At 35.5% G+C, this 26,924-nt stretch overlaps 2 protein-coding genes and 1 long non-coding RNA gene across 9 annotated transcripts; all 3 read left to right on the forward strand.

Moving 5' to 3' along the window:
* The first annotated feature begins 10,032 nt into the window (after positions 1–10,032).
* Positions 10,033–11,875, forward strand: LOC130730298 (uncharacterized). 2 transcript variants are annotated; one of them, XM_057582263.1, is made up of 6 exons: positions 10,033–10,191; positions 10,264–10,341; positions 10,450–10,737; positions 10,813–10,914; positions 11,066–11,374; positions 11,478–11,875. In XM_057582263.1, exons 1-5 carry the CDS (start codon positions 10,149–10,151, stop codon positions 11,350–11,352), a joined length of 798 nt encoding a protein of 265 aa, XP_057438246.1. In that variant the 5' UTR covers positions 10,033–10,148; the 3' UTR covers positions 11,353–11,374; positions 11,478–11,875. The 2 variants fall into 2 exon arrangements, with proteins under 2 accessions (XP_057438246.1, XP_057438245.1); XM_057582262.1 differs by having other exon boundaries at positions 11,066–11,369.
* A 2,078-nt stretch (positions 11,876–13,953) lies between these two features.
* Positions 13,954–15,236, forward strand: LOC130730299 (uncharacterized). Of its 2 annotated transcripts, none has more exons than XM_057582264.1 (4): positions 13,954–14,134; positions 14,208–14,285; positions 14,394–14,702; positions 14,816–15,236. In XM_057582264.1, the coding sequence occupies exons 1-3, from the start codon at positions 14,083–14,085 to the stop codon at positions 14,693–14,695; spliced, it is 432 nt and encodes a 143-aa protein (XP_057438247.1). In that variant the 5' UTR covers positions 13,954–14,082; the 3' UTR covers positions 14,696–14,702; positions 14,816–15,236. The 2 variants fall into 2 exon arrangements, with proteins under 2 accessions (XP_057438247.1, XP_057438248.1); XM_057582265.1 differs by having other exon boundaries at positions 13,955–14,134; positions 14,394–14,697.
* A 7,653-nt stretch (positions 15,237–22,889) lies between these two features.
* Positions 22,890–26,383, forward strand: LOC130730300 (uncharacterized). Of its 5 annotated transcripts, none has more exons than XR_009016306.1 (6): positions 22,890–23,191; positions 23,351–23,450; positions 23,529–23,696; positions 24,067–24,358; positions 24,981–25,169; positions 26,149–26,383. It is a non-coding gene; the product is annotated as an uncharacterized LOC130730300 (long non-coding RNA). The 5 variants fall into 5 exon arrangements; XR_009016307.1 differs by lacking the exon at positions 26,149–26,383 and adding an exon at positions 25,840–26,062; XR_009016303.1 differs by having other exon boundaries at positions 22,893–23,191; positions 26,152–26,383.
* Positions 26,384–26,924: the final 541 nt, after the last annotated feature.

The raw sequence follows: 26,924 nt of genomic DNA on the forward strand, positions 1-26,924 counted from the left end.
GAGTGCTTGGACGCTGGAGGTCTTTGCTCTGGAAGATCAATTTCAGGTGTTTACTGGTTCTGTTTTGGATGGTGGTGTTTTTTGTTCTTCGGAGGGGTTGAATGAGTGTTGTTTGGACCCTCCCCTTGTTGCTGGAGGATGCCATTTTGGGGTCTTTATTCATGATTTTTCATAAGTGGAACCTGTTGCTGATGAGGGTGGGGGCTCTAGCGCACCTAAGCGGCAGGGTCGTCCTAAGAAGGCCAGGGGCTGCGGCCTTAGTGGTTCTACCTCTCGTTCCCGTGGGAGGCCTAGGAAAATTAAAGCAAGAGACACAGTTTTGGAGGTTGGGGGGTCTTCTTCATTTATCCCAGGAACGACTGAGTTAGAGGATTCTTTGTTATTGACTGAGGGCTCTGCCTTGGTCAATTCTTTGGCTTCTTCGTCAGTGCCGGATTTGGGAACTGTTAGCAGGGGGCGTTTCTTCACGCGAGCGAAGAAGGCGTGGCTTCTCGGCAAGGTTGTGGGTTTGGTGTATGAAGGGAGCGACATTGATGCTATACAAGGTCTTGAAAAGGTTCTTGAGGAACATTTCATGCCTTGATCTGTTCTCTTAGGCTGGTTTTGTGCCTCTTTGATGTTTCTCGTTTTTGGCTTTGGTTATTGTTTGTATAGCCCTGCTGGTAGCCCGTGGGGTTGTTTTTGGGTTCCCTGTGGGGGTTGGTCATTCTTTTTTGGGTTTTTCCTTCGAGCGGTCTGTGCTTACCCTGTTTATGGTGTTTTTCCTTGCTCGTCTTCCGGCCTTGGGGGTTCTGTCCTCAAGGTCTTTTTGTGGATAATAATTCAATCCTTTATTTTTCAAAAAAAAAAGTAATAATTATTTTCTTATTGAATTGAATTTTTAATATTTGTGAAATACAAAACTCATGTAAATTTTAAGTTTATGAATATTGTATTTAATGTAAGTAGTTGAATAGTTTTTGACAATATAATTTTTTTTAATTTTAATTTTATTATTGTTTAATATATTTATTACAAATTTAATGATTTGTTTGGATGCTTTTAATACAATACAACACTTGAGTTTTGCTTATGTATTTATAGAAGATAGATATAGATAGATAGATAGATATATGAAAGATAGATAGATTTAAAAGTATTTTATATAAATTATTTATTAATAAGTATTTGTTTATTATTAATTTTAATTTTTAATATTGGCAAATGCAAAGCTCAAGTCAATTTTAAGTTTATGAATGTAGTTATTTAATATATAAGTAGTTGAATAGTTTTTTATTATATAAATTGTTTTCAGTTTTTAATATATTTAACATTTTTTTGTTATTTTTTAATGTATTTAATATATATGTATGGGAGCTTTATGGTTTAATGCATTTAATACATGCAAAAACTCAAGTCTCCTTTACATATATATATAGATATATAGATTGTATAAAAATTTAAGTAATATTGTTATATAGTGCACTTTTAACATGAAAGTATATTGTAAAATAGTGCAATTTTAATTAAAATAGTGTTTTTACTAATTTGTACATGAAAGTATTTTCATGTAAAATGTTCCTTCCCGTCAGATCATTTATCATGTAAATGTTTATGCCCGTTTTAACATGAAAGCATTTACTTTTAACATGAAATTATATTGCAAAATAGTCAATTTTTTAAAAAATTATGTTTCTATTAATTTGTAGATGAAAGTGTTTTCAAGTAAAATGTTCCTCCCGTTGAAGTTTTTTATCATGTGAATGTTCTTGTCCATTTTAACACGAAAATAATTTCAGGTACCCGTGAGAGCTTTTTACAGTACAATTTAAACATAAATAATTGTATCTAAATATTTATGTATATTAATATTTTCTAGTATGTTTCTAAAATTATTTTAAAAAGTTAGAAAGTAACAATCAAATTATTTGAAAATGACATGAAAAGGAAAGAGATCCTTAACACTGGTAAGTGTTAATATCTAAAGTTTCAATTTAGTAAAGAAAGTCCTTGGATGGGATCATATGGGTGGAGTGGTGGGCAATGATGCATACATTTAAGAGAGAAAATAGAGTTCATAGCAACATAATAGTGAAAAGAACAATTGGGGAGTTCGCTATTCAGCGCTCACTCTAGTAATTTGGATGTATTATTGGCTACAGGATAGAATCAAGAATGGCTTCAACCTGCATTGGTTTTTGGTTCATTTTATGAACACTTCTCTTCAAGTATAAATTGGAATAACTTGAGAAGTGACGGCTTCTTACCTTTCTGGATTAAGTTGTAAAATATCCTTCAAATCATTTTAACTTGGTATCTTGTAAAAAATAAACACTTAGAAAATCTAATTCATTGTAGTTTTTGAAAATTGTATTTAAAAGTTGTTTTTAGAAATCGTTTTTGAAAACTGTTTTTTAAGAAAAAACTTAATTTGCTTTGTTCTCGTGTTTATATTCCGGGTCCTGCAAGGCACTGGTACAAAATATTGAACCAAATCTTGTAGATATTGAAGTAAATCACGTTACCTAAAGAATGACAATCTGAGCAACTTCCCCATTAAATTACAATTCCTTCAAAATAGGTCAACCCTTTTAATATAATCTCATTGATCAATACACTAATGAATATTTGGAGGCAAAGCTCAGCTACACATTCAATCTCTCACCGCTCATTTATTGGTTGGTGGGTTGATAGGAAAATCCTGCATATGCATCAGCCATATACTGCCACAAAGAAAAATTGTAGGTGATGCCCATGCCAAGGCCTTCAAACATCGAACTCTAATTGATTTGTGGATCTCCATGTTGACAAATGAACACAAAATCTGTGTAAAAAACATAGCAGTTGAGCACAAAATTTAAGCAAGTTGGACTCCAAAGATTGCAAATTTAAGGGTTTTTTTTTTCAGTTTTCATGGAGTTTTGTATCACTCACACAATGCTCCATTTTGTAATTTGAAGTCTTTTATCATTAGATATTTTTAATAACAATGCAAGGAACAAAGCTGACTCGAATTGAAACAGCCCCATTTCGAAACATAAAAAGATGAAATTTGGAAAAAAAACCTTTCTTTTAAAGGAAGACTGAGGCACAATAGTACAATGACACAAAATCTGAGCAAACAATTAGCACGCTATAGTATTTTGCTTTTTAGCTTTTTTTATTTTAAATCTTAAGAAGAGAAAGGCTAGGACAGACATGAAACAGTCCAACCTTGGAGGAAAGAGTCCCTTCCACATAAATACTTAATGCGCAAAACATTCTTGTCCTCTTTCAATTCAAACTTGAACTCTATGCATCTAGCAAAAAGAGAATAAGTGATCTATTAGTATGAGTACCTTGGGGAAGAGTTGTAGATCTCATGAGGGACCAAGTCAAATGGCTCAAGTGGCTTGTTCTTGAAAGCAAGAACCTAAGTCCTGTTCATGTTTAAGCTTTCTGCAAGTTGTTTCCTATATGCCTCTCTAGCGAGGAGTTCACAGCTGGGCTTTCCTTACCTTTTGCCCCCTCTATAAGCATCTTGATTTGCCTTGGATATGACCTTCAGATCAGGTCGTTTGGCAGTAAAATCTACAGAAAGAGTACATTTATACATTCATGAAGTCTTGAAGCTAGTCTTAATTCACCACACCATAAGATTAAAGGTGGTGAAGGCCTTTTTTTAACACAATAAGAGAGTTTGGATTAATGTTCTAACAGAGAATAAGGGAAAAACAATATCTGAAATAGATTAAATGAATAGGAAAAACAGCACAAAACCAAAACATTAGAAGAGAAATAAGAATAAATAACAAATGGTTGCAAAACGAAGTTTATTAGGCAAAATGAAAAATCAAACAGAAAAAATAAGAAGTAGCTTCCAACAACCCATCTAAATTAAGTTTTCACTCAGAACTACTTCCCACAGACCCTGCACTCAAAGTCACAAAAAATCAAGAAGAGAAAGGAGGAAAGGAGATTTGATAGAAATGTTTTAGTGGGATAGATCACCAAACATAAACATATGTAGGATACTCTTCCTCTGCCTGCTTACCAAAAAAAAAAACTCTTCCTCTACCTACTTCCAAAATCGTAGCTAAATATCGTGAGAATTGTAACAAAAGATTCTACAAAAACAAAAGTAAACCATTGAATATTGACTTGCCTTGGATATGACCTTCAAATCAGGTCGCTTAGCAGTGATCTTTAAATCTACAGAAAGAGCACCTTTATACCATCAGAACTGTATCTTTCCAATTATCATAAAATTGATCCATTTATATGATTCTGGACATAATACATCATCAGAACTGTATCTTTCCAATTATCATAAAATTAAGTAATTACCTAAGCGCCTTTCAAAAAAAATAAGTAATCACCTAAGTGATAAGAAGGTTCGTCCTAGCTTCAGAAAATATAATAGAATGTATACTTGGATCAATATCTTAATTAATATAATAGTTAAAAAGCATAAAATAAAACCATGAATTGTTTTTTTGAAAATAAAATCTATGACATTTCAATTTGCCCACAAGGAAACAAACTTATCACTCAAGTAACTACCTTTTATTTAAAATTTAAAATTGAAGAGATGGTAATGGAGATGGGGTTGTTACTATATTGGTGGTTTCTAAATTCACTAATTTGAGGCTGGTTAAGGGAGTAATTTAAGGTCAAGCACAAATTTAAATTCAAAAACACTAATTACCGAGTGATGAATGAAATGACTAGAGTTTCATTTTGAATATAAAAATATAAATGTCTTTATGAGAGAATAATTTTCACTAATTTGAAGCTTGATGGAGGGTAATTAAAGGTGAACAATATCCTATTTTCAAAAATCTCTAATGTTCAAATAGAAGTTGTTTCCTAATTATGGACTTGGCAGCCCATAATTAGGGTTTTCAGTAGCTCTGCAGACAATGGTGGCGACCCAACAGGATTAAGAAAATTAGAGAACGAAAATGAAAATAGTACCTGAAATTTGAAGCTGTTCAGCCGTTCATGGTGACACCATTCAGTCTCAAGCCCTGCAACTCCCGAACCAAAGAAGAATCAATGATTAAACCTTCAATAATCACATTCCTCTTCTACATTCTTAGCCGTCTGTGCCAAGTATCAAACCATGATACTATATATAAGAACCAATGGGAAAAGTCCATATAATAAGGAAAACCAATTTGATATGCAGAATGAGAAAAAGATGGACAAAACTAAAATTCCAGTAAGAAAGGAAATGTTCAGTCCATATGATCACCAAAATAGTACTTGAAATTTGAAGCTGTTCAGCCGTTCATGTTCAGTCCAAATTCCAGTAGGAAAAAACGCAGATTTGCGTGCTTGGAGACTCGGGTAGGAGATGGGTAGCCCAGAATCGCTTGACTCGGTCTCTGGATCTGCTTTATCTCTCAGGTTGTTGAGATGTTGAGATTGGGGTTGAAGGAGAAAAGAAATTTTCGAGTCAAAGCAGATCTGAGTCTGCTTCGATCCCATGTCTGCGACTCTTCTAGGACCACCTGAACTCTACACCCCTGTTACCACCACCGCTACCCGATCTGAGTCTGACCCCTTCATGGTCCAAATGGTAGCCAATTTATTTTTTTGATTGTGGAGTCAAATGGTAGCCAATTTCAACAAAGCAGAATCATATCAATATTATTTCTGAATTTTTTGGTCTGCCTCTGGTCATGTTATCGTTGAGATGTTGAGATTGGGGTTGAAGGAGAAAGAGAGAGCAGTCAGATATCCGAGGGAGAGATGGGATATTTTGAGAAATGAAAAGAAAAAAAAAATAATGGAAATGCTCTGAAAAAATGCCACGTGTTTTATGATGAAGAGTATGTTTTGAATTGCCACATAGAATAGTTGGACCCTGAACTATTCTTGTTTCTATATATTATGGATATGGATTATGGATTGTTGCAGTTATGAAATTGAATTAATATCAAACGACTCAGTTTTATTAATTAAACAAAAAAGAGAGTTTTTTTTTTTGAAAGTAACAAAAAAGAGAGTATTGCTATTACTCTTATTTGATTGATTAAACCCTTTAGAAATTTCATATGTGATCTTTTCATCCAATGGTTATGATTTGGTTCTCATTTCTCTTGATATTTTCTTTTCCATTCACAGAATTTTAAATTCCACCACTTATTCAATAAATATCAAATTCCTTGCTATATGTATCAACGAGCGTTGGTGAAACTAAGTTATGAGTATTAAAATAGTAGTAGATGTTTTTAAGTTCAATTTCCAAGTTTATTCTTCGTTTACTTACAGTCAGTTGTAGAAATAATCTTTAAATAAAATTATATAGATTTATCCTAATTCAATTTAAAGCATAATATATTAACATGTGTGTTTGAACTTCTGCGCAATGGATAATTGGATTTGGATATGAAGTGTTGTTGCTGTCTTGCTGACACCTAATACCAAAGATTCATGAATCTAAATCGAACGACTGCAGCTGACACAAACGCAGGTGAGTGGCTCTGTTTTGTCTGTGTGTTAGCTTCAACTTCATATCTGTTAGCAAGTGTAATTTTACATGTTCTCTCAACCGCCACAAATGTCCACCGAAGAAAAATTGAGAGAATTTCATTGGAGAGGATCTTAACTCATTCTCTTTAGTCTTTTCACAGTCTTGTTTTAGCATTAAGTAAATGCTTTCACTTCAGCTTCATATGCTTTCATATTTTTATTTAGTGTGTATTTATAAAATCTAAATAGATTAATTCATATTTACGTGTGATTCACACATAGTAGAAGAAACAAATAATTACTTTTAGAAAAATAGATCCACATCTAATAGTGTCATTGTGTCAGAGTTGAACCAAACATGCACTTTATCCATTTTTCTATATCTTCATTCACATAAAGCAACTAGTACTTAGACCCGTGCGATGCACGGGGAATTCTCATTTTAGTTTATCGTGTGAGTTTTTTTAAAATATGTATTGTTTTTATTATGTTTATTAAAAGTAATTTTAAGGATTAAAAGAAAGACTTAAATACTCTGGAGGTCCCTAGAATTGTATGGTGCATAAAAATAAGTCCTTGAAAAAAAAATTCCGATTCGAGATCCCTTAATTTTTTTTAATCTAAATAAGTCTCTACCAGTGTTATGTGCTTATGTGGCTCAAAATTTGCACAATCACTCATTCCATGTGACATTTTTATTTTTCTTTTATTACACATGTTATAATCAATTATAATTAAACATTTTAATCTTAAAATTAACCCCTAAACCTAATAATCCCTAATCCCTAAATCAAAAGAAACCTAAACCTAACTTAGAAATCACCATCTTCCCCATCCTCAATTCATCTTCATCAGCATATGAACACCAATATTTCTTTGAAGAGAACGCCAAAATCTTCATCATCATCTTCTTCAACCTCTACCCCAACCGATAAACAAAAAAATCGCACCACTGCTCCTTCGCCTGATCTCTCTTCGCACCCAACCGCCTTTCTTCTCTTCATGGCACAGATCGAACTTGATTAGAAGCAGATCGAACCCCAATCATCATTATACTTCTCTTCAAAATGCATAGCATAGAACATCGATGATATGAGTGTTTATTCTCTTCACAACGGCTGGGGTTGGGGGTGGGGGTCAGGTTGAGGTTTTGCACTGGGGTTAAGGTTGCAGGTGGAGGTGGGGGTTGGGGTTGTAGAATCTATCTCAGCACCTTCTTCAGAAATCACACAAAATCGAGAAGACCAAACACAACAACAGCAAACTTACCCAAAATACTATCAGAGGCAATTTGCGTAGGAAGGAGATGAGACAATTTGCGTGATGAGAGGAGAGGAAGAAGTGGAAGTGAAGAGAGGAATGTCGTAGGAAGGAGATGGTTGCTGCAGAAGACGCCATTGTAGAGAGAGAGAGAGAGAGAGAGGGTTTGATTTGAAGAGTTGCAGAGATTGAAGAAGAAGCTTCAACAGAGAAGTGACATCGATAAGCTTTCAGCATAACAAATCTAATAAAATAAAATTTAATTTCTTGCAATTGTTTTTTGAAATGGGGAAATATTTAAATAGTTTTATAATTAAGTAATAATTATAATTGATTAATACACGTGTAATAAAAAAATTAAAAAAGCCACGTGGAATTGTTGATTGTGCAAAATTCCAGTCACATAAGCACCGATAAGCGCATAATTGATGCAATTTATGTGTATCTTTCTAAGCTTCTTTATATACATTTTTGTGCTTAATTCTTATGTCTTAGCCATGTTTTGACCATTAGTGCTTATTTGAATATGGAGTTATAGTGATCCGAATGGGGCGTGTAATATGTCGTTGTAAAGCTAACTTGAAGCGCTACAACTTTCATGTTCATCTCAATTCAAGAATCATCCTCTAAATTGGTCAGAATTTCCTTGCAAAGTTGCTGTCGCTAATCATGCCAGTCTGGAGCAGTCTGCACTTAAATGATCATATCTTGGGCTACAGAATTCCGAATAAAGATTCGATTGAAGGCCCGCGAAGCTGATTTAAAGGGCTACAACTCTCATGTTTACCTATATTGAAGATTTTGCCTTCTTGTGGGACCCGTAGATGCCTGAGTGTTCAGCATGCTTACTCCTTTATTTGTGCCCGATTTTGTGAAGATTTAGATAACAAGATAGTTACTTGATGGACAAGTTTATGTGTTAGTATAAATAGGCTAGTTGAGACTTTTGTTAGGCACCTCATCTTCCCTTTTATTTTACGATCCTTATTTTAGTTATGGCTTGCTAAACTTTTCAGTTAGTCCAAGGGTTATTAATTTTCATGTGTTAGCATACCTGAGGTTCAGTTCTTAATAGTAATTCGTCTTTTTTATTCAAAGTTGATTTTTGACATTTTCTCATATTCCGTTCTAATTTCCTTATCTAAGCGAGTGAATCAGTTGAAGCGGCTGTGAATGCTGATCTTAAAGGTACATAAATCTCTAACACCGATTGGTTGTTAGTTTTGAGGATCCTGACTCTTTAGATTGTTCTTGTACTTTGAGGGGGCGATGTTTCTTTCTTAACTTGAACTAATCAAATTCGGGGCGATTGTCCGGTAGAGGATCTAGGATTCCAACTCACGATTGTGAGTTGAGTTTCTACTCAAAGACTTGAATAGTTAATTGAATTAATCTCTTGTAACCGATGAAGGTATGCTGCACTTGACTATTATACCTGAAGGCTAACGTTTCTCTCATATGATAATTCAATCTTTATTTTACTGCTTGATAATCAATCAACCAAACCCCTTTTTTTTTATTTGCTTTCGTCTCTAAATTCTGTTTATAATTCACTTTAGTCCTGGTAAGAACGATCATGGTGTTACACCTTGTACTGCACTAATCAATTTATTTGCAGGATTACTTTGACATGCACCCGCGACAGTGCGTTCGTCAAGCACATAACACAGGTAGGGACTTATTTAGATTAAAAAAAAATTCAAGGGTTTCCGAATTGGAAAAAAAATTTTCAATGACTTATTTTCATACGCTATACAATTTCAGAGACCTCTAGAGTATTTAAACCTAAAACATAATAATTCTGATTAATTGAAGGAACGTCCTCTTACTAAAAGTAAAGCCATTTTTTGCAGCAACAACGTCATTGCTGCTAAGTTAATCAAAATTGGTAATAATTTCATTGATTAACTAAGGTTTTGGTCCCCATTATAATAAGTAAAGTTTGAAAATGGTGAGTAAAATTTGAATGGTTTAATTGCACATTTGCTCCTTCATCTTTGACCATTGTGCAATTTGCTTCATTTATGTTTAAAACGAGCAAATTTACCCATTCATGTATGAATTTGTAAAAATTAGCTCCTTCAGTAAGTGCGCCGTTTAAAGGTTAACGGAAATTGCTTACGTGGACGTCATTAAATGACAACATTTTTGCCATTGGGATGCCACTAAGACTCCATGTAAGTAAAAGGATAAATAAATAAAAAATTATAATTTATTTATTTAAACCATTAATCATTAATATCTCTTTGTACCAGAAAAAAAAAAAAAAAAAACCCATCTCTTTCTATCTTCATTGAAATTGACAATAACAAAAACAATCAAAATCAAATTCAAAAAAAAAAAATCAAAATCTTCATCCCCAGCGTGCAATTAGTCATAAGTTTGGATTTAAAAGAAGCAAGCGTGGTCATTCTTTCATTCATTCCGTTCCATTCTTCCTCTCCTCAACGATGTCGACCCCCTCCGCGTCTCTAATTCCAGACCAAGATTCAGGTACAAACCACGTAAACACAACCTCTAATTTTTTACAAAATTAATAACAATGGTTTGTTTTCTTTTGATCAGTTGAGAATGGGAAGGATTTTACTCCACCGGTTAAGAAATTCAAAGTTGACAACACTGATACTGATTCCGTTCCTAAAGGTACAAACCCTAGCTAAATCATATTAATTATTCTTGTTTGTTCTAGATTAGATTAATTCCGATCCTAAAGTAAACCCTAAATCACATTTGTTGTTGTAATTGTTGAAGCCATGGAATTTACCCCCGCGGAAGCTTTCAAAATCTGGCACAAAGTGCTTGGAGAAGAATACAGTGGCAAAGATGAGGAAGTTATGAGGTTGGAGATGTTCACGAATTCTTACCTGACCACTCCCTCAGGTTATGGATGGCGTTGTCCGACTATGGCTGATAGAACCGAACAAGAAATTGAGCGGTTTAGAGAAGAACATTGTATTTATCGGCCGATTGATAATCATATATCCGTGGAAGACATCAGATATTTGAAAGACTTCGATCCCGCTGTACTCCTGCCAGAAGGTTACCTTTCCTAAAAGTACAAGCCCTAAATCATATCGAGTTTAATTAATTAATTTCTTGTTTTCTTTTGATTAGTTGAGAATGAGAAGGATTTTGCTCCACCGGTAATGAAATTCAAAGTTGACAAGGATTTAGTAGGAGATGAAGAAGAACACAACACTGATTCCGTTCCTAAAGGTACAAACCCTAAATCTTATTTTCATGTTCTCTTTCTTTCTTATATTATTGGCTGGCATTGGCTGGCTTGTTTAATTATTCTTGTTTGTTCTAGATTAATTCCGATCCTAAAGTAAACCCTAAATCACATTTGTTGTTGTAATTGTTGAAGCCATGGAATTTACCCCCGCGGAAGCTTTCAAAATCTGGCACAAAGTGCTTGGAGAAGAATACAGTGGCAAAGATGAGGAAGTTATGAGGTTGGAGATGTTCACGAATTCTTATATGACCACTCCCTCAGGTTATGGATGGCGTTGTCCGACTATGGCTGATAGAACCGAACAAGAAATTGAGCGGTTTAGAGAAGAACATTGTATTTATCGGCCGATTGATAATCATATATCCGTGGAAGACATCAGATATTTGAAAGACTTCGATCCCGCTGTACTCCTGCCATAAGGTTACCTTCGCTAAAGGTAAGGTACAAGCCCTAAATCATATCGAGTTTAATTAATTAATTAATTTCATGTTTTCTTTCTTTCTTATATATCTTTGTCCTTTTTTTTTTGTGAACTTCAATTCAGCTCTTGTTAGGACCATCCCCCAAGTGGTGCTAGGAGTTTTCTGGTTTTGGCTGATTGAACTGAAGAAGAATTTAATGAGTTTAGAGAATTTCATGTGCTTCCTGTTTGAATTCCAAATTTAAGTTGTAAGTTTGACCTTTTTTAATTAAGGTTGAATAAGTCGTGAATCCAGCTGACACTCAAGAGCACAAATGGCTCACCCTTTTTAAGGATTGAGATAAGCTGAACTCTATTTTCTATTTGTCATCTTAGCCTACCTCACTACTTTTGTGGTTGTTCTTAGTAGTCATGGAATACGTTATTATTTTAATTTTATTTTACCTGTTGTGAGACCATCTATATATACCTTTTACAGTTGGTAGAATTGGAAAACAATGATAAGAAATCATTTGATTGGATTTGAGTGTGATTTTGTTTTGTCATATATAACTAGCACACGTTAATTGGCTGTGTAAAAGTGCTCTTGTAATATTTGCTGTGTTGATTTGATGCCACCAAGCAATCATCTTTTGAGCTAACATTGTTCATATTAATAAAATTCTCCTAAAGATAGGGAGATTGGAATGTGATGTTGGTTGAGACCATCTTTCTAATTCCTAATTTATCTCCTAATCTGTGAAATGATTCAACTTGAGCTTTTTTGTGATGCAATTAGCCACCAGGTTTATGTTATTGATCGTAGGCGTAATGCCATCAAAAAAGAGTTGAAAGAAATTCTGTTATTGATCATTGGTGTAATGCCATGAAAAAAGAGTTGAAAAAAATTCTGTAACCAGATGTTTTCAGAGTAAACACTCAACACTTATCTCCTGAATTCATGGCTTGCACCTCTGATTCGAGCGCTTGGAATATGAGGTTTTTCAGGATATTGAGAGAAAAAGAAGTAGCACTCTTGCTCAGGGAAAAGCTTAAATGTGCTAAAATTAGAATATGAGGAGACTTTAACTGCTGTTTTTGAATGCATGTGATCTTTTTGAGCAGATTGACTTGAAAAATGATTAGTTCGAATGTGATGGATTTTGAGTCATGTCTTTATCTCAGCGTAAAATGATATTTTTGAAAAGAAATAAAATACCGTTAGCCTACTCTTTAATAATGGATTTCAAAAAGATTGGCATTGATTCTTCATACTCATGCTTGGCATCTACTACTTATTTGTGAGCTGCTTTTTTACTGTAGCTAAAAGACCTGAGATCCTGGTTTAATTGTATTTCTTCTGTTCCAGAAGTTTAATTGAACATCAATTGCCCTTCAACCTGGTTGAAAGAAAATGAGGATTGGGGGCAGCAACCTTCAGGTGCAGCCTCAACATTTCAGCTTTGAGGCAAGAAACTATGACTTGCAAGGGCAAGATACATGTCACGATCCACCACATTTGTAAAATAAATTGAAACCAAAAGAAGATGCCATGGAAAAATAAAACATACTCTTTTTTGAAACCAAAGGGACCCGCCACAATCCTGTTGTTTCCTTTCATTCTGGATTCATGCTTGAACTACTTCTACAGCCTTCAAAGGTGAAGTGATGCTATAACCAAAGAGACCCTCTAGTATCCTCTCCAAGTGTGTTCATCATTTGTTGTAGAGATGGAGTCACCTTCAACTGTAAAGACGGAGTCACTTTCAATAATAACATTAGATATTTCAAACTTAGAACAAAATAGTGAAGCATGCAAATTAAAATCAACCTTTCTGGTTTTTATTTGGTTTTTAGCTTGGCTCCTTTAGTTCTTGGTTGGTTTTTGGTATGGTAGGTTTCTTTTGTATATTCCTGATAGGCCGTTTTGCTGGGCTCGCTTGCTTGCGTGGTTTTTAGGGGACTGTATTTCGCTGGTTGGTGGTTATTTATTGTACTAAACTAATCACCTCTCTATCCTTTTAAAGCTTCGTTCGTGAAGTTTGTGATTAATACATCCTTATGCTTTCTAAAAAAAATAAAAAATAAAAACCTGTATATTCATTTCTTAGAACTTCACCTATTCCCACATGTTCTGCACAACCTTTAACAGCACTACCAACGTTCTCCCACTCTAAGCTTTTAACTTCACTTGGTTTAGGTTACCAAATACAAATAGCTTCCAAATTATTGCTGATTTGCTGCGTGCAAAATGGACAGGTATTCCAAATACCTTTAACCCACAAAGCCACCCAAACCTTCACTCTTAGAATTCTTACAAAATGTATCTCAAGCTGTTCTTACACGGCCAAGAGCCCCCAAATCAGAGGGTTTATGGTCTAGGGTTCCAAGCCGCAGATACAATTATTGTAAGTAGAAATGAGAACATGTCTATTCAACGAAGTCTTTAGCCTTTTATTGTGGGGTTGTTACATGAGCCCTAGTCTATTACAAATGGGCCTCACCTATGCTCTATGGGCCTGACTCATAGTCCAAAACCTATTTAAGTCTATGTCTTAGAATCTCAACATACAATTTTATTTATTTATTTTTTACAATATGATATCCTAGAAGAATCTAAAGCTAGAAAAAACAAACAAATTCTAGTTTGCTGTAATCATCGAAGAAATAGGATTTAAAAGAAGCAAGCGTGACTGCTCATTATTTCATTCCGTTCCATTCTTCCTCTCCTCTCTCAACCGCCGCAACGATGTCGACGCCTAGCGCCTCCATTTCCAGCCCCTCCGCGTCTCTAATTCCAGGTACAAACCACGTAAACCAAAGCACGCAGCACAACCTCTAATTTAATTACAATCGTTTTTTTCTTTTGATCAGTTGAGAATGGGAAGGATTTTGCTCCACCGGTTAAGAAATTCAAAGTTGACAACACTGATACTGATTCCGTTCCTAAAGGTACAAACCCTAGCTAAATCATATTAATTATTCTTGTTTGTTCTAGATTAGATTAATTCCGATCCTAAAGTAAACCCTAAATCACATTTGTTGTTGTAATTGTTGAAGCCATGGAATTTACCCCCGCGGAAGCTTTCAAAATCTGGCACAAAGTGCTTGGAGAAGAATACAGTGGCAAAGATGAGGAAGTTATGAGGTTGGAGATGTTCACGAAATCTTACCTGACCACTCCCTCAGGTTATGGATGGCGTTGTCCGACTATGGCTGATAGAACCGAACAAGAAATTGAGCGGTTTAGAGAAGAACATTGTATTTATCGGCCGATTGATAATCATATATCCGTGGAAGACATCAGATATTTGAAAGACTTCGATCCCGCTGCACACCTGCCAGAAGGTTACCTTCGCTAAAGGTAAGGTACAAGCCCTAAATCATATCGAGTTTAATTAATTAATTAATTTCATGTTTTCTTTCTTTCTTATATATCTTTGTCCTTTTTTTTTTGTGAACTTCAATTCTGCTCTTGTTAGGACCATCCCCCAAGTGGTGCTAGGAGTTTTCTGGTTTTGGCTGATTGAACCGAAGAAGAATTTAATGAGTTTAGAGAATTTCATGTGCTCCCTGTTTGAATTCCAAATTTAAGTTGTAAGTTTGACCTTTTTTAATTAAGGTTGAATAAGTCCTTTTAAAGTGAATCCAGCTGACATTCAAGAGCACAAATGGATCACCCTTTTAAGGATTGAGATCAGCTGAAATCTATCTTCTATCTTTGGAGTTTGTCATCTTAGCCTACCTCACTTAGTGGGATAAGACAAGACTTTTGTGGTTGTTCTTAGTAGTCATGGAACAAGTTATTATTTTAATTTTATTTTACATGTTGTGAGACCATCTATATATACCTTTTACAGTTGGTAGAATTGGAAAACAATGATAAGAAATCATTTGATTGGATTTGAGTGTGATTTTGTTTTATCATATATAACTCGCACACATTAATTGGCTGTGTAAAAGTGCTCTTGTAATATTTGCTGTGTTGATTGATGCCACCAAGCAATCATCTTTTGAGCTAACATTGTTCATATTAATAAAATTCTCCTAAAGATATGGAGATTGGAATGTGATGTTGGTTGAGACCATCTTTCTAATTCCTAATTTATCTCCTAATCTGTGAAATGATTCAACTTGAGCTTTTTTGTGATGCAATTAGCCACCAGGTTTATGTTATTGATCGTTGGCGTAATGCCATCAAAAAAGAGTTGAAAGAAATTCTGTTATTGATCATTGGTGTAATGCCATGAAAAAAGAGTTGAAAAAAATTCTGTAACCAGATGTTTTCAGAGTAAACACTCAACACTTATCTCCTGAATTCATGGCTTGCACCTCTGATTCGAGCGCTTGCAAAAGGAGGTTTTTCAGGATATTAAGAGAAAAAGAAGTAGCACTCTTGCTCAAATGTGCTGAAATTAGAATATGACGAGACTCTAATTGCTGTTTTTGAATGCATGTGATCTTTTTGAGCAAATTGACTTGAAAAATTATTAGTTCGAATGTGATGGATTTCGAGTCATGTCTATCTCAGCGTAAAATTAAATGTTATTTTAAGAAATGATATTTTTGAAAAGAAATAAAATACCGTTGGCCTACTCTATAATAATGGATTTCAAAAAGATTGGCATTGATACTTGCTATCAATCGTCGCCCTCAAGGATTTCTTCTTTTCCAACACCCGTTCAACATCGGCAAGTTGTTGGGAGATGCCAGCTAACTTGTCCTCCGATTACGTCAGGGCAACCTCCGCCCGTTTGGCAATGGTTTCAACATTAAGCCTCAGTTGGGCATTGGTGCTCCTAGCTTCCTCAAGTTTCTTATGAAGGCGAGCCTTAGCCAACTCGGCGTCCCTCAAAAATTGCATCAGACCGGCGGCAGAACTGGCGGCTGAAAGGGCTTGATTAACCACCAAAGTAGCGGCATTCTCAGCACCTTGTGAAGTAACTTCACCAGGTTGTTGGACATCGAAGTTGTGCGCCATGAAGTTCAACCCGTTGAAGCCCGGGTCGTAGACGCTCAAGTGTGCACCACGGGAACTGCCAGAAACATAGTCTCTAGCAGCTTGAGACTAGGGGCTCGCCGCCGCAAGCAGATTTACAAAAGCCCTCGAAGCCTGAGGCTTGGGCGGGGGAAGGTTGTTGTTGTTTTTCTTCTCCTTTGGAGTAGGTTTGGATTTCGGGAGGGCGGTGGTGATGGTCGGCTGCTTTGGATCGCGCTTCTCTGTTGAGGCGGCAGATCGTTGGCGCTTGGCATCACGCTCTTCAGTGGAGGGCGCACTCTTAACATCGGCAAGTTGTTGGGAGATGCCAGCTAACTTGTCCTCCGATTACGTCAGGGCAACCTCCGCCCGTTTGGCAATGGTTTCAACATTAAGCCTCAGTTGGGCATTGGTGCTCCTAGCTTCCTCAAGTTTCTTATGAAGGCGAGCCTTAGCCAACTCGGCGTCCCTCAAAAATTGCATCAGACCGGCGGCAGAACTGGCGGCTGAAAGGGCTTGATTAACCACCAAAGTAGCGGCATTCTCAGCACCTTGTGAAGTAACTTCACCAGGTTGTTGGACATCGAAGTTGTGCGCCATGAAGTTCAACCCGTTGAAGCCCGGGTCGTAGACGCTCAAGTGTGCACCACGGGAACTGCCAGAAACATAGTCTCTAGCAGCTTGAGACTAGGGGCTCGCCGCCGCAAGCAGATTTACAAAAGCCCTCGAAGCCTGAGGCTTGGGCGGGGGAAGGTTGTTGTTGTTTTTCTTCTCCTTTGGAGTAGGTTTGGATTTCGGGAGGGCGGTGGTGATGGTCGGCTGCTTTGGATCGCGCTTCTCTGTTGAGGCGGCAGATCGTTGGCGCTTGGCATCACGCTCTTCAGTGGAGGGCGCACTCTTAACATCGGCGCCCTTTCCTTCTTTGTTCTCCTTCTTCGCTTCTCCTTGATCAGCTCAATTTGGTTGGCGATGAAGGAGGTCATGTTGTCAACGTTGACATCAATCTTACCTTTTCCCATCTTAGCTGTCAAAACAAAGCAAAGACGGTCAATACCTGAGGACGAGAAAACAATTAAAATGTGCAAATAGAAACACTTACTGAAAAATTGGGTAAGTTGCCCATCTCTGGCGACCAGTAGCAAATCGGTACTAGAGATTAGAGGCAAGGACAACAAATATAAGGCGACTCGCCGTTCTGCTGCGGTAAGTGCCTCAAGAACAACAGTGATATCGCGGCGGGAGTTAACAGTCCAGTAGAAAGGAAAGAGAGGGCATTAATTAGAGTCCCGGAAGAGGTTTTTTATTTTAGGAGAATGTACAACTTTGAAAAACTTCCGGTGCCAATGCTTGAAGTTTCTTTTCAGAGGTCGGAAAAGAGCCATGTTGTGGCGGGCAGAGAGAGGGACGAATGAAATCATAGTAGGCTTGGTCGTACAATTTTTGTAAAAGAAAAATAAAAGGATAGGTGGACTTGACACTAAGATGTTGCACAGAAGCTCGAAGCATCGAATAAAACCCCAAGCGTTGGGATGAAGTTGACAGGACGCCATGTTCAGGAAGGTAAGAACGTCGCAGACAAAAGACGAAAATGGAAGTTTAATAAAGAGATCAGTAAAAAGAAAGCCATGAAGATAAAAGAAGTCGGGCAACTCGTCAGTATCAGATTTTAGTGATGACGTCTTCATCGCCACAAGGGGCGACGTTCAACGACAGGTCATCATTCACGCCAGTGAAAGGGTTCACTTTAGTGAACCCTTGGGCGTTGAGGCGATTGTTCTTTAATGCTTCAACGGTTCCCCAAATGGTGCGAAAAAGACACTTTTCTTCTACCCATTGACCGTGTGTTCGCCAGTCGGGTGAGGAAGGGTGAACGCCGATAGAAAGATGAGAGGTGATGGAACAAGCTTGGCGCGAACACACTTTAGTGAACCCTTGGGCGTTGAGGCGATTGTTCTTTAATGCTTCAACGGTTCCCCAAATGGTGCGAAAAAGACACTTTTCTTCTACCCATTGACCGTGTGTTCTCCAGTCGGGTGAGGAAGGGTGAACGCCGATAGAAAGATGAGAGGTGATGGAACAAGCTTGGCGCGGATGCGGGCTTGGTTCAAGAGGCAAATTAGAAGAGTCGGAATCGGAAATTACGACGACACCCTGGGCGGAGGAGGCGTCGCCGTCTAAAGAAGGGGAATAAAATTCAATAGAGGAAATACTTTCATCTTTTGTAGACATTCTGGACAATTTCATAAATTTTCTTTTAAAGATGGAAGTTGAACTGCTGAAAAGGGAGATAACACAAGGGGAAAGAAAACTAACCGGTGAAAGAAGTTTTGGAGGGACGACCAGAGTGTGGGTGAGTATTGTAGTCAAACCTACCATGCATAGAGAATGGGTATGGCCTTTTGCATTTTTATTTGTAGCAAGCAACCTTAATTATTTCATACAGTGAAGAATGATGATAATTAATCAAACTGGTTTGCTATTCCTTGACTTAACTAAGCGGGTCAGCCATATACATATTTTATTTATTTATTTTCATGTGGAAATCGATTGGTAAGAATGTTGGAAATAATCTCTGATGGGGAAGATGCTGCAACACTTGAACAAGATGATGTTGATGACGAAAGCACTTGAAGATTCAAAGCGTGTATGCACACTAACATTTAGGTTCAATTCGCCCTCACCAATTACTATGTATTAGATGCAATAGAGAAGACCGGCGAATTCCCTTCAGAATACTTTGAATTCCTTGATGTGTTTTGCACTAATACAACAAGTCTATCTTTGATAATAGTTTACAAAAATATGATTCACACACTTCACTCATGCATTAGTGAAGTGAAGGATGATTTAGAGTAATGTAAATGAGAGAAAAGTTGGTTTTATTATGTCCAATTTCGTGCATCAGAATCATCTGTTTTTCTGCCCAAGTATCTCTTTATATAGAGATATTAACATCCCTTGGGGAAGAGAAATATCTCTTTATGAAGAGATCTGTCCGAAACCGTTATTAATATTAAAGTTTGGAATACTTACCAATTGTTGTGATGGTTCGTTTGGCAAACGCTTGGTAGGACTTGTGTAGAGGGTCACGCGTTGTGGGTTCAAATCTTAGCCAATGCGACTTTTTTGCTATATTTTTGAATTCTGACAATTCAAATGCCAAAAGAAGATACGATGGAAAAATAAAACATACTCTTTTTTGAAACTAAAGGGACCCTCCACAATCTTGTTGTTTCCTTTCATTCTAGATTCATGCTTGAAGTACTTCTACTTCTATAGCCTTCAAAGGTGAAGTGCTGCTATAACCAAAGAGACCCTCCAGTATCCTCTCCAGTGTGTTCATCATTTGTTGTAGAGTAGTTCAACATAACTACAAAAAGAATGTCATTTTAGTCAGTTTCCTTGAATCCCATGCCTGATGAAGGAATAAAATGATTGGGTATCCTAAGCCCACAAAAGAAAGAAATTGGAAAAACATGAAAACTTACAGCGTATAGTCTTTCTATATCTTGATACACTTTACGGCTTTGTGAAGTTGGACGTACCTGTAGTTCAAAAGATTTATCTGAGCTATGGCACCTACCATAGATAATAAAATAAATCCAACAAATTACCCCCGTAAAGCGATAATTACATTAAGAAGAGAGGAAAAAAATGAAACCAAAAAAAGAGAGAAAATCAAACCTTCTTCTGCTTGGCACCTTCCGTTCTCTGCTGTTGCTCTCAATCGCTCGCTCTCCGATCACGTCGGCAGCCTTGATTGCAGATTGAATGAGGGCTTTAGAAGAAGTGGAAGAATCAACGCAAACCTTCACTAAAACCGAAGTCTATGTTGAAGGAGGTTGTGTCAATTTGGGTTTGATGGAGGTGGAAGGTGGGTTTGGCAACGGATTCAGGACGGAAGATTAAGGATGAAATAGTTCTTAACGGACTCAGTGGGAGAGCAAGAAGCGACAGAATCGAAAACGGGAGAAAAACTTGAAGAGGGAATCGAAAACGGATGCCGTTAGAAGAGGTGGAAACGAAAACGACACAGTGATAAATTCCAGCGAAATACTCAAAGGTAAAAAAAGAAAAAAAATGGCCAAATATTGGAAAAAAAATATGAATAATGTGAAAAAAAAATTATTTACGAAAAAAGGGTGAAAAAAAACGTATTTACCAAACTGGTGTGTTTTGAAGAAAAGGCCACGCAGGCATTGCCACGCTCAGTAAACCGTGGCCTTAAGCAGGGAAAGGCAACGACTACCAAGGTGTGGCCTAAACACCGAACTCCAAAGGCCACGGTTTCATAACCGTCGCCTATACCTTTTTTACAATTCACAATTCCTGTAAAGAATTCATATAAATAATTTTCACTTATGAAAAATAAATTTTTATATGTTTTTATAATTTCATATGAGTTTACTATATTTATTTGTGTTCTTTATTGATATTTATTTTAAAGAACAAAAATAAATAAGATCTATTTTTATTTTATGTAAATAAATAAAAAAGGTCATATTTACTTTTGTTCTTCAAAACAAATATCTATAAATAACACAAATAAATATAGTAAACTCATATGAAATTATAAAAATATATAACAATTTATTTTAAGAACAAAGATAAATATGACATTTTTTTCTTTATTTAAATAAATAAAAAGCTCATATTTACTTTCGTTCTTCAAAATAAATAACTATAAAGAACACAAATAAATATAGTAATCTCATATGAAATTATATAAGCATATAAAAAATTGTTTTAAAGAACAACAATAAATATGATCATTTTTATTTATTTAAATATTGAAATAAATAAATAAACTCATATTTACTTTTGTTCTTTAAAATAAATATCTATAACGAGCACAAATAAATATAGTGAACATATATGAAATTATACAAACATATAACAATATTATTTTTTATTTATTTTTTGATATATTGGAAAATATAACAATTTATTTTCATAAGTGAAAATTATTGATATGAAATTTTTAGAGAAAGTGGGAATGTAAAGAAGGTATAGGCTACGGTTTTCTAACTGTGGCTTTTAGAAACCTGGTTTGAGGCCACAATTCCATTAACCGTAGCCTTTCCCTGCTTAAGGCCACGGTTTACTGATTGTGGTAATACGCGCGTGGCCTTTTCTTCAAAACACACCCGTTTGGTAAATACGTTTTTTTTCACCCTTTTTTTGTAAATAATTTTTTTTTTCACATTATTCATATTTTTTTTTCCAAATATTGAAAGGGAAGGACGGCCAAGATTAAATCCCCAACTAATTATATTGAGATTTACCAAATTGCCATACAGAAATTGTCATTCATGTTCAATAATTTCTTAAATTCCAAAGTTACCTTCAGGCTACACAAACTCTTCCTTTATATATATATATATATATATAGATATAGATATAAATAATGATAATTGTAATTAGCAGTTTGACATTTTAAGAAATATGATTGAATGTGTCAGATGAATGAAAAACAAAATACACTCTGAAGATACTCAACCATTGGTCACATTTTGCTTTTGCAAATATCATGTGTTCAAAGTTCATACCATGCTGCCACGCGGCTCAAGTTGCATGTTGCACAATCTGGATTCAAGATAAAGTGGGCATGCGTCTATGGCAGAATTTGTGGTGATGAGAGTGATTGCAGGTAAAATGCTTGCCTTGCATATAGAATAGGTTGACCTTTGTATTTTTATAGTTGACTTGTGCAACATCTAAACATTTATAATTTGAATTGTGATGCATGTACTGAAAACAGAAATTGTGAGTGCATGGATATTTATCACTTCAAGTGATTGGAAGTAATCAAATCAACACCAAAGAACAAAAACATAAGAGGAGAACTGAAAACACTCATTTTAACACTATATTTTTTCAACATTTTCTTATTTATCGGTTAAATTCATGTAACATAATTACATTTTTGCTTTCACATAATTACATTTTTTTATGAATGATGCATTAATTTATTTATCAATAAACATATATTATTTTAAAATTTTATCCTCAGTTCTCATTAATAAAAATAAATTTGTTCTCACCAAAATTATGAGGTTAGATTAAGTGACAAACACACAACCTAGCTCCCAGTATCATTGTTAGAGAGAAGATTTATTAACCTTGTTTGCTTTGGTTTTCTTGTAGGATTAATGGCGTCTTTAGGCTTTTTGTTCTTGAATGTTATCTTTGATATGCTTTATTAGGTTTTTAAATGACATAATGATTGATTAATGATTTTAGAGACACATATGACTATTTATTTGGGGCTACCTGATTATTGATTTGGTGGTTACATGGGTTTTGATTTTCACACTGGCGGGCGAAGTGTGTTCTGGGATCTAAGTCGGGTTATTGGTGTGAATCTATCTATCTATCTATCTATACTATATATAAATGAAGAGTTTCTGCATCATTGAGGGCAAAAAAGTCCTTCAACAATTTATTTCAAAGACTATGAAAGCTAGGCATGGATATTTTTGTAAATGAATGCATTTTATTTCACTTAGATTTGATCTCAGCCGTTGATTCACAATTGTATCAGTTTCACTCCTCCTCTCATTCAATATAACTTTTGTTCCTTTTCTGACCTGAAACGCTTTTCAGTTTCAAGAAAATAGAAACGCTTCCCCTTTCACCTTACCGTCGTTCCTTTTCTCCTTCTCTCAGCCGTTTCTCTAGGTTTCAAAATCGTTTAAAACCTTCTACGGAGAAGCCGTGTTTGTTGCTTTTCCCTGTTTGGCTCTGATTTCGTTTAGATCTGCTGGAAACATATGGAACCCCCAACATATGCCTTGCGGATTTGTGGTCGATGGGTTTCTTTGGAGCTCCTTCAAGCCATGTTTGTTGCATATCAGGCACATGATCCTGCGCCGTTTAGGTACGTATTTGATCTCTGGTGGTGTTGTGCTATTAATTTAGGAAGAAATTATCTGATTTCGTTTGTGATATGCTAGGATTCAGAACTGATATAGTTCCTTTTTTTTTTTCCTTTTCTGAACTGATATCGTTACCTTTTTTTCTGATCGTGATGGAGAAGATGACTGAGGTTTGGCACCGGAAATAGTTCCTTCAATGGTGGTTGCTGGCTGGGTGACAGGGTTTTCATGCTGCGTTTGAGTTTTCCTGCAATTTTTCAGGTTTGTTTCTCTATCTCGCATCTGAAATCAAACCTTTATTTTTCATTTTCTAGCTCATCTGCCACTTTCTACCGCAAGGGAAATGCACTGCAAAAACGTTTACGACTTTGATTGCATCTTCCTCTAGCCCGCGAATTGCAATTCATGCCCTGTTTTTCGCCACGAATTGCCCTCAGAAGCAAACACCACCACCGCGCGTGCCTTGCCGCCATATTTTTTATTCTTTCTTTAACACTGACCATGGAGGTGATATATTTTCCCAGCCTGTTTAAATTTCCATTTTTTTCTTCTGAATATTTGCTTTGTTATTTGTCCAGTAATTCTATTCTGAATGAAAATCCTTTCGATTTGCATATACACAGACAGTTTCATTATCTGTGCTTAGTATCCAAGTTAAGTTCTTTTTTGTGCATCTGCTTGACTTTTACCCGCATCTATGTGTCTGTGTTGTTTTTATTTTTTAGATGTGTAGCCATGTAGGTTGGTACTAAATGATATCCATGGGAAGTTTTAAATTTTCATTTCTCTCATAATTTAGTGCTTTTAGTTTTCCTTTATCATATCTCTCATTGTTGAGTAGACCTGCAGAATGCTAAGATAGTTTTCCTTTTGACAGATTTATGCAACTATCTCATAAATCTGGAAGGTGGTAGTTGGGGCTTAAAGAGAAAGATGCAGAAGTTATGTTTTTAGGCTCCATTGTGATTTGGTTACGACCACCTATGAAATCTTTTCGCAAGAAGGATACTACTCTGTTTTTTTCTTGCTGAACAATAAATGTTGTGATTTTTTGTTGCTAAGATATGACCCTGTAAATTAAATCTACATATTTCCCTTTGATTTCTGTCTTTGCTCACAGATTTTGGGGTTTAAAATGAGGGGAAATCCCTTCGGCTCCATGCCCAGAGGTAAGCTGCATTTTTCCTCTGATATATATATTTAAAATTTTATTTCAGTTTATTTTTCTAAACATCCAATACACTACTGTATTATCTTGGGACCTTTTTGAAAGCAAATCAGCAAGTAGTGAGTGTCAAAACTGTCCTTACCAACCTCAGCCCTCATGTTTTTTCTAAGTTTCTTTCGATTTGAATGTCTTCACTCTTCAACAAAATGAATTCAACTAATGAGCCTAGGTAACATGCTATAATGGTGGATATGGTGCTTAAAAGACAAAATGCTAAGAAAATAATAATATTTGGAAAAAAGACAAACAATATTTGCTATTGATATCTTTGTGTCAATTAGCATTGTGCTTGACTGCTATTGATGGCTCCCCATATTTAATATTTTTAATTTCATTGAAATGTGAGGTTTACTCTTCTCTATCAGTCTTACATTCTGTGCTCCAGAATAGTTTTTTCCCCCTTTACTTTTGCCACAATGTTGGAAGTTAAAACGTCTCTTCCTAAAGCAAGATTGGTTTTCAATATTTTATCATTGTCTATTTGCCTCTGATCCTAGCCTCGATCATGTTTTCATTTTTTTCCTTTCATTTTGATTGCTGATTTCTATACATTGTTTTTTCAGTCTTCCAGGAGAATGGTGAAGATGAAGTAAGTTAAAGGATCATCTTTTTAGTCTGAAGGATTTTATTTTTCACTTTCTCTGGCGGGAAAGTTGTTCAGGCCATAGTGGGGTAGCTGCAGAACCATCACAAAATCTTCCATTTAGCTACTGGGGAGGGGCCAAGAGTAATGTTTCTTTTATTCTCTTCAGGTAGTTACAATTGACTATTTTTTTCATTTTGCTTTTATTTCTTTATTGTCTAAAAAACATTTTAAATTTGAAGCAAGCTGCACTATTGTTAGTATGTGTTACAAGGCCAAAGTTTTCTATTGCAGTAACAGCCACAAAACTTGGCTGGCTTTGGAGACAGTTTCTATTACTATAATGAACTACCGTTTATACACATGCTATCTTGCTTTATATCATGCTTCATTTTAATACACATTCTACCTTGAATTCATGCAATTGGCCGGGACAATTTTAAGCAATTCTTTTTCAAATTATATAGTCTACATTGTTTTATGATCACTTCCATGCTTTGGTGCTTCCAATGTTTCTTGGATGAGCAAAGAATTGCTCTGTTTTGAATTTAGGAGAAACATAGGGTAAAAATATCTTGCTGTCCCTGGAAACATCTAACATTTTACTTTTGTTTGTATACCTCTATACCATGAAATTTTGTGAATTCTTATACCATATTATTTCCCAAGTAATACCCTATAGGTAGAAGAAATTAGCTGAGATATATGCCATGAAAAGGTCTGAAATGCTTAATAGGGGATATGTGTGTGAGTTTTCATGTTTTCCTTTGAAGTTTGTTATATCCATTCTTCCATTCTTCAGTTAATATCAGAAAAAAATAATGTAATGATGATCACAGGTCGAGCATGTTAGAGTTGAAAGGAATGTGCTTGCAGAAGTTGTGAGTGATTGAATTGTGAAACCGTATTACTCCAAGTGACCAAATTAAATAGCCGGTTCCATGATATTTTTCCTTCTTTCTCTGACTTCATAATCCTTTACTTCAATGATGATCCTAAATGGTTAAAGCATAGTGTGTTTCTTATAAATAATGGTTAAAGCATCTCAACCTTTGTTTTTCACTTATCGGTGTTCAATTTTTTCCTTCTTTAAGATACTAACATGCAAGTATTACCTCCTTATTAATTCGTATTGTGTTTTTCGGCAGCAGAACACTATTCTTCTTCAAACATCTGCAGTTTTCTCAAGGGCCTTTGACTCATCTGTTTCAGTTAAAGACCCTCATTCTTACTATGGTGTTGACTTATGAGGAGTTCGTACCAGGGCCTTCTAAAGTTGATTTCTTCACCTTTTGACTTAAGTTTTAATTAACTGGTGAAGAAATTATGTTCAAAAAGACAATAAAGATTTGAATTCAATATGATAAATTTTATTTTGGGTTACTTATTCGATTTTATAACGTTTGATTACAAATGATTCCTGTTTAAGATAAATGAATTCATTCTTAAAACCATGTACGTTTTCAATTCAATTTAAAATCATTATAAATTAAAAACAAATCTCTAAATTGTTTCCGTTAAAGTTTATCAGATCAGGTAACCGATATAATCGTTTAAGTGAGGTCTTTTGTTTTTGTACACTGGAAAACAAGTGGGGTCTTATTACACCTTTTAAACTCACCGGCAAAATGTTAACGTTTTAATGGGATGAATTTATTTATGATACTTCCACCGTTTAACTATCCACTTTTATGGGATTTGATTTAGTACATTATTACAATTAGTGGGGTAATTATGTTTAGTGGATAATAAATTCAGTACACAATTGGTGCAGAATTGAATTGTGGAAACTATGAGTTAAAATTTTATAAAATTCAAAACTTTATAAATACAAATTAATTAAAATAGATATGTAGAGTGGATAATGAACTTATGCACAACAAAGTGCAGGGAAATGTAGGGACAAAAAAATTCCACCAAAGGC

Source organism: Lotus japonicus, chromosome 1 (assembly GCF_012489685.1).
Source record: "Lotus japonicus ecotype B-129 chromosome 1, LjGifu_v1.2".
In the NCBI taxonomy this organism is placed as follows: Eukaryota; Viridiplantae; Streptophyta; class Magnoliopsida; order Fabales; family Fabaceae; genus Lotus; species Lotus japonicus.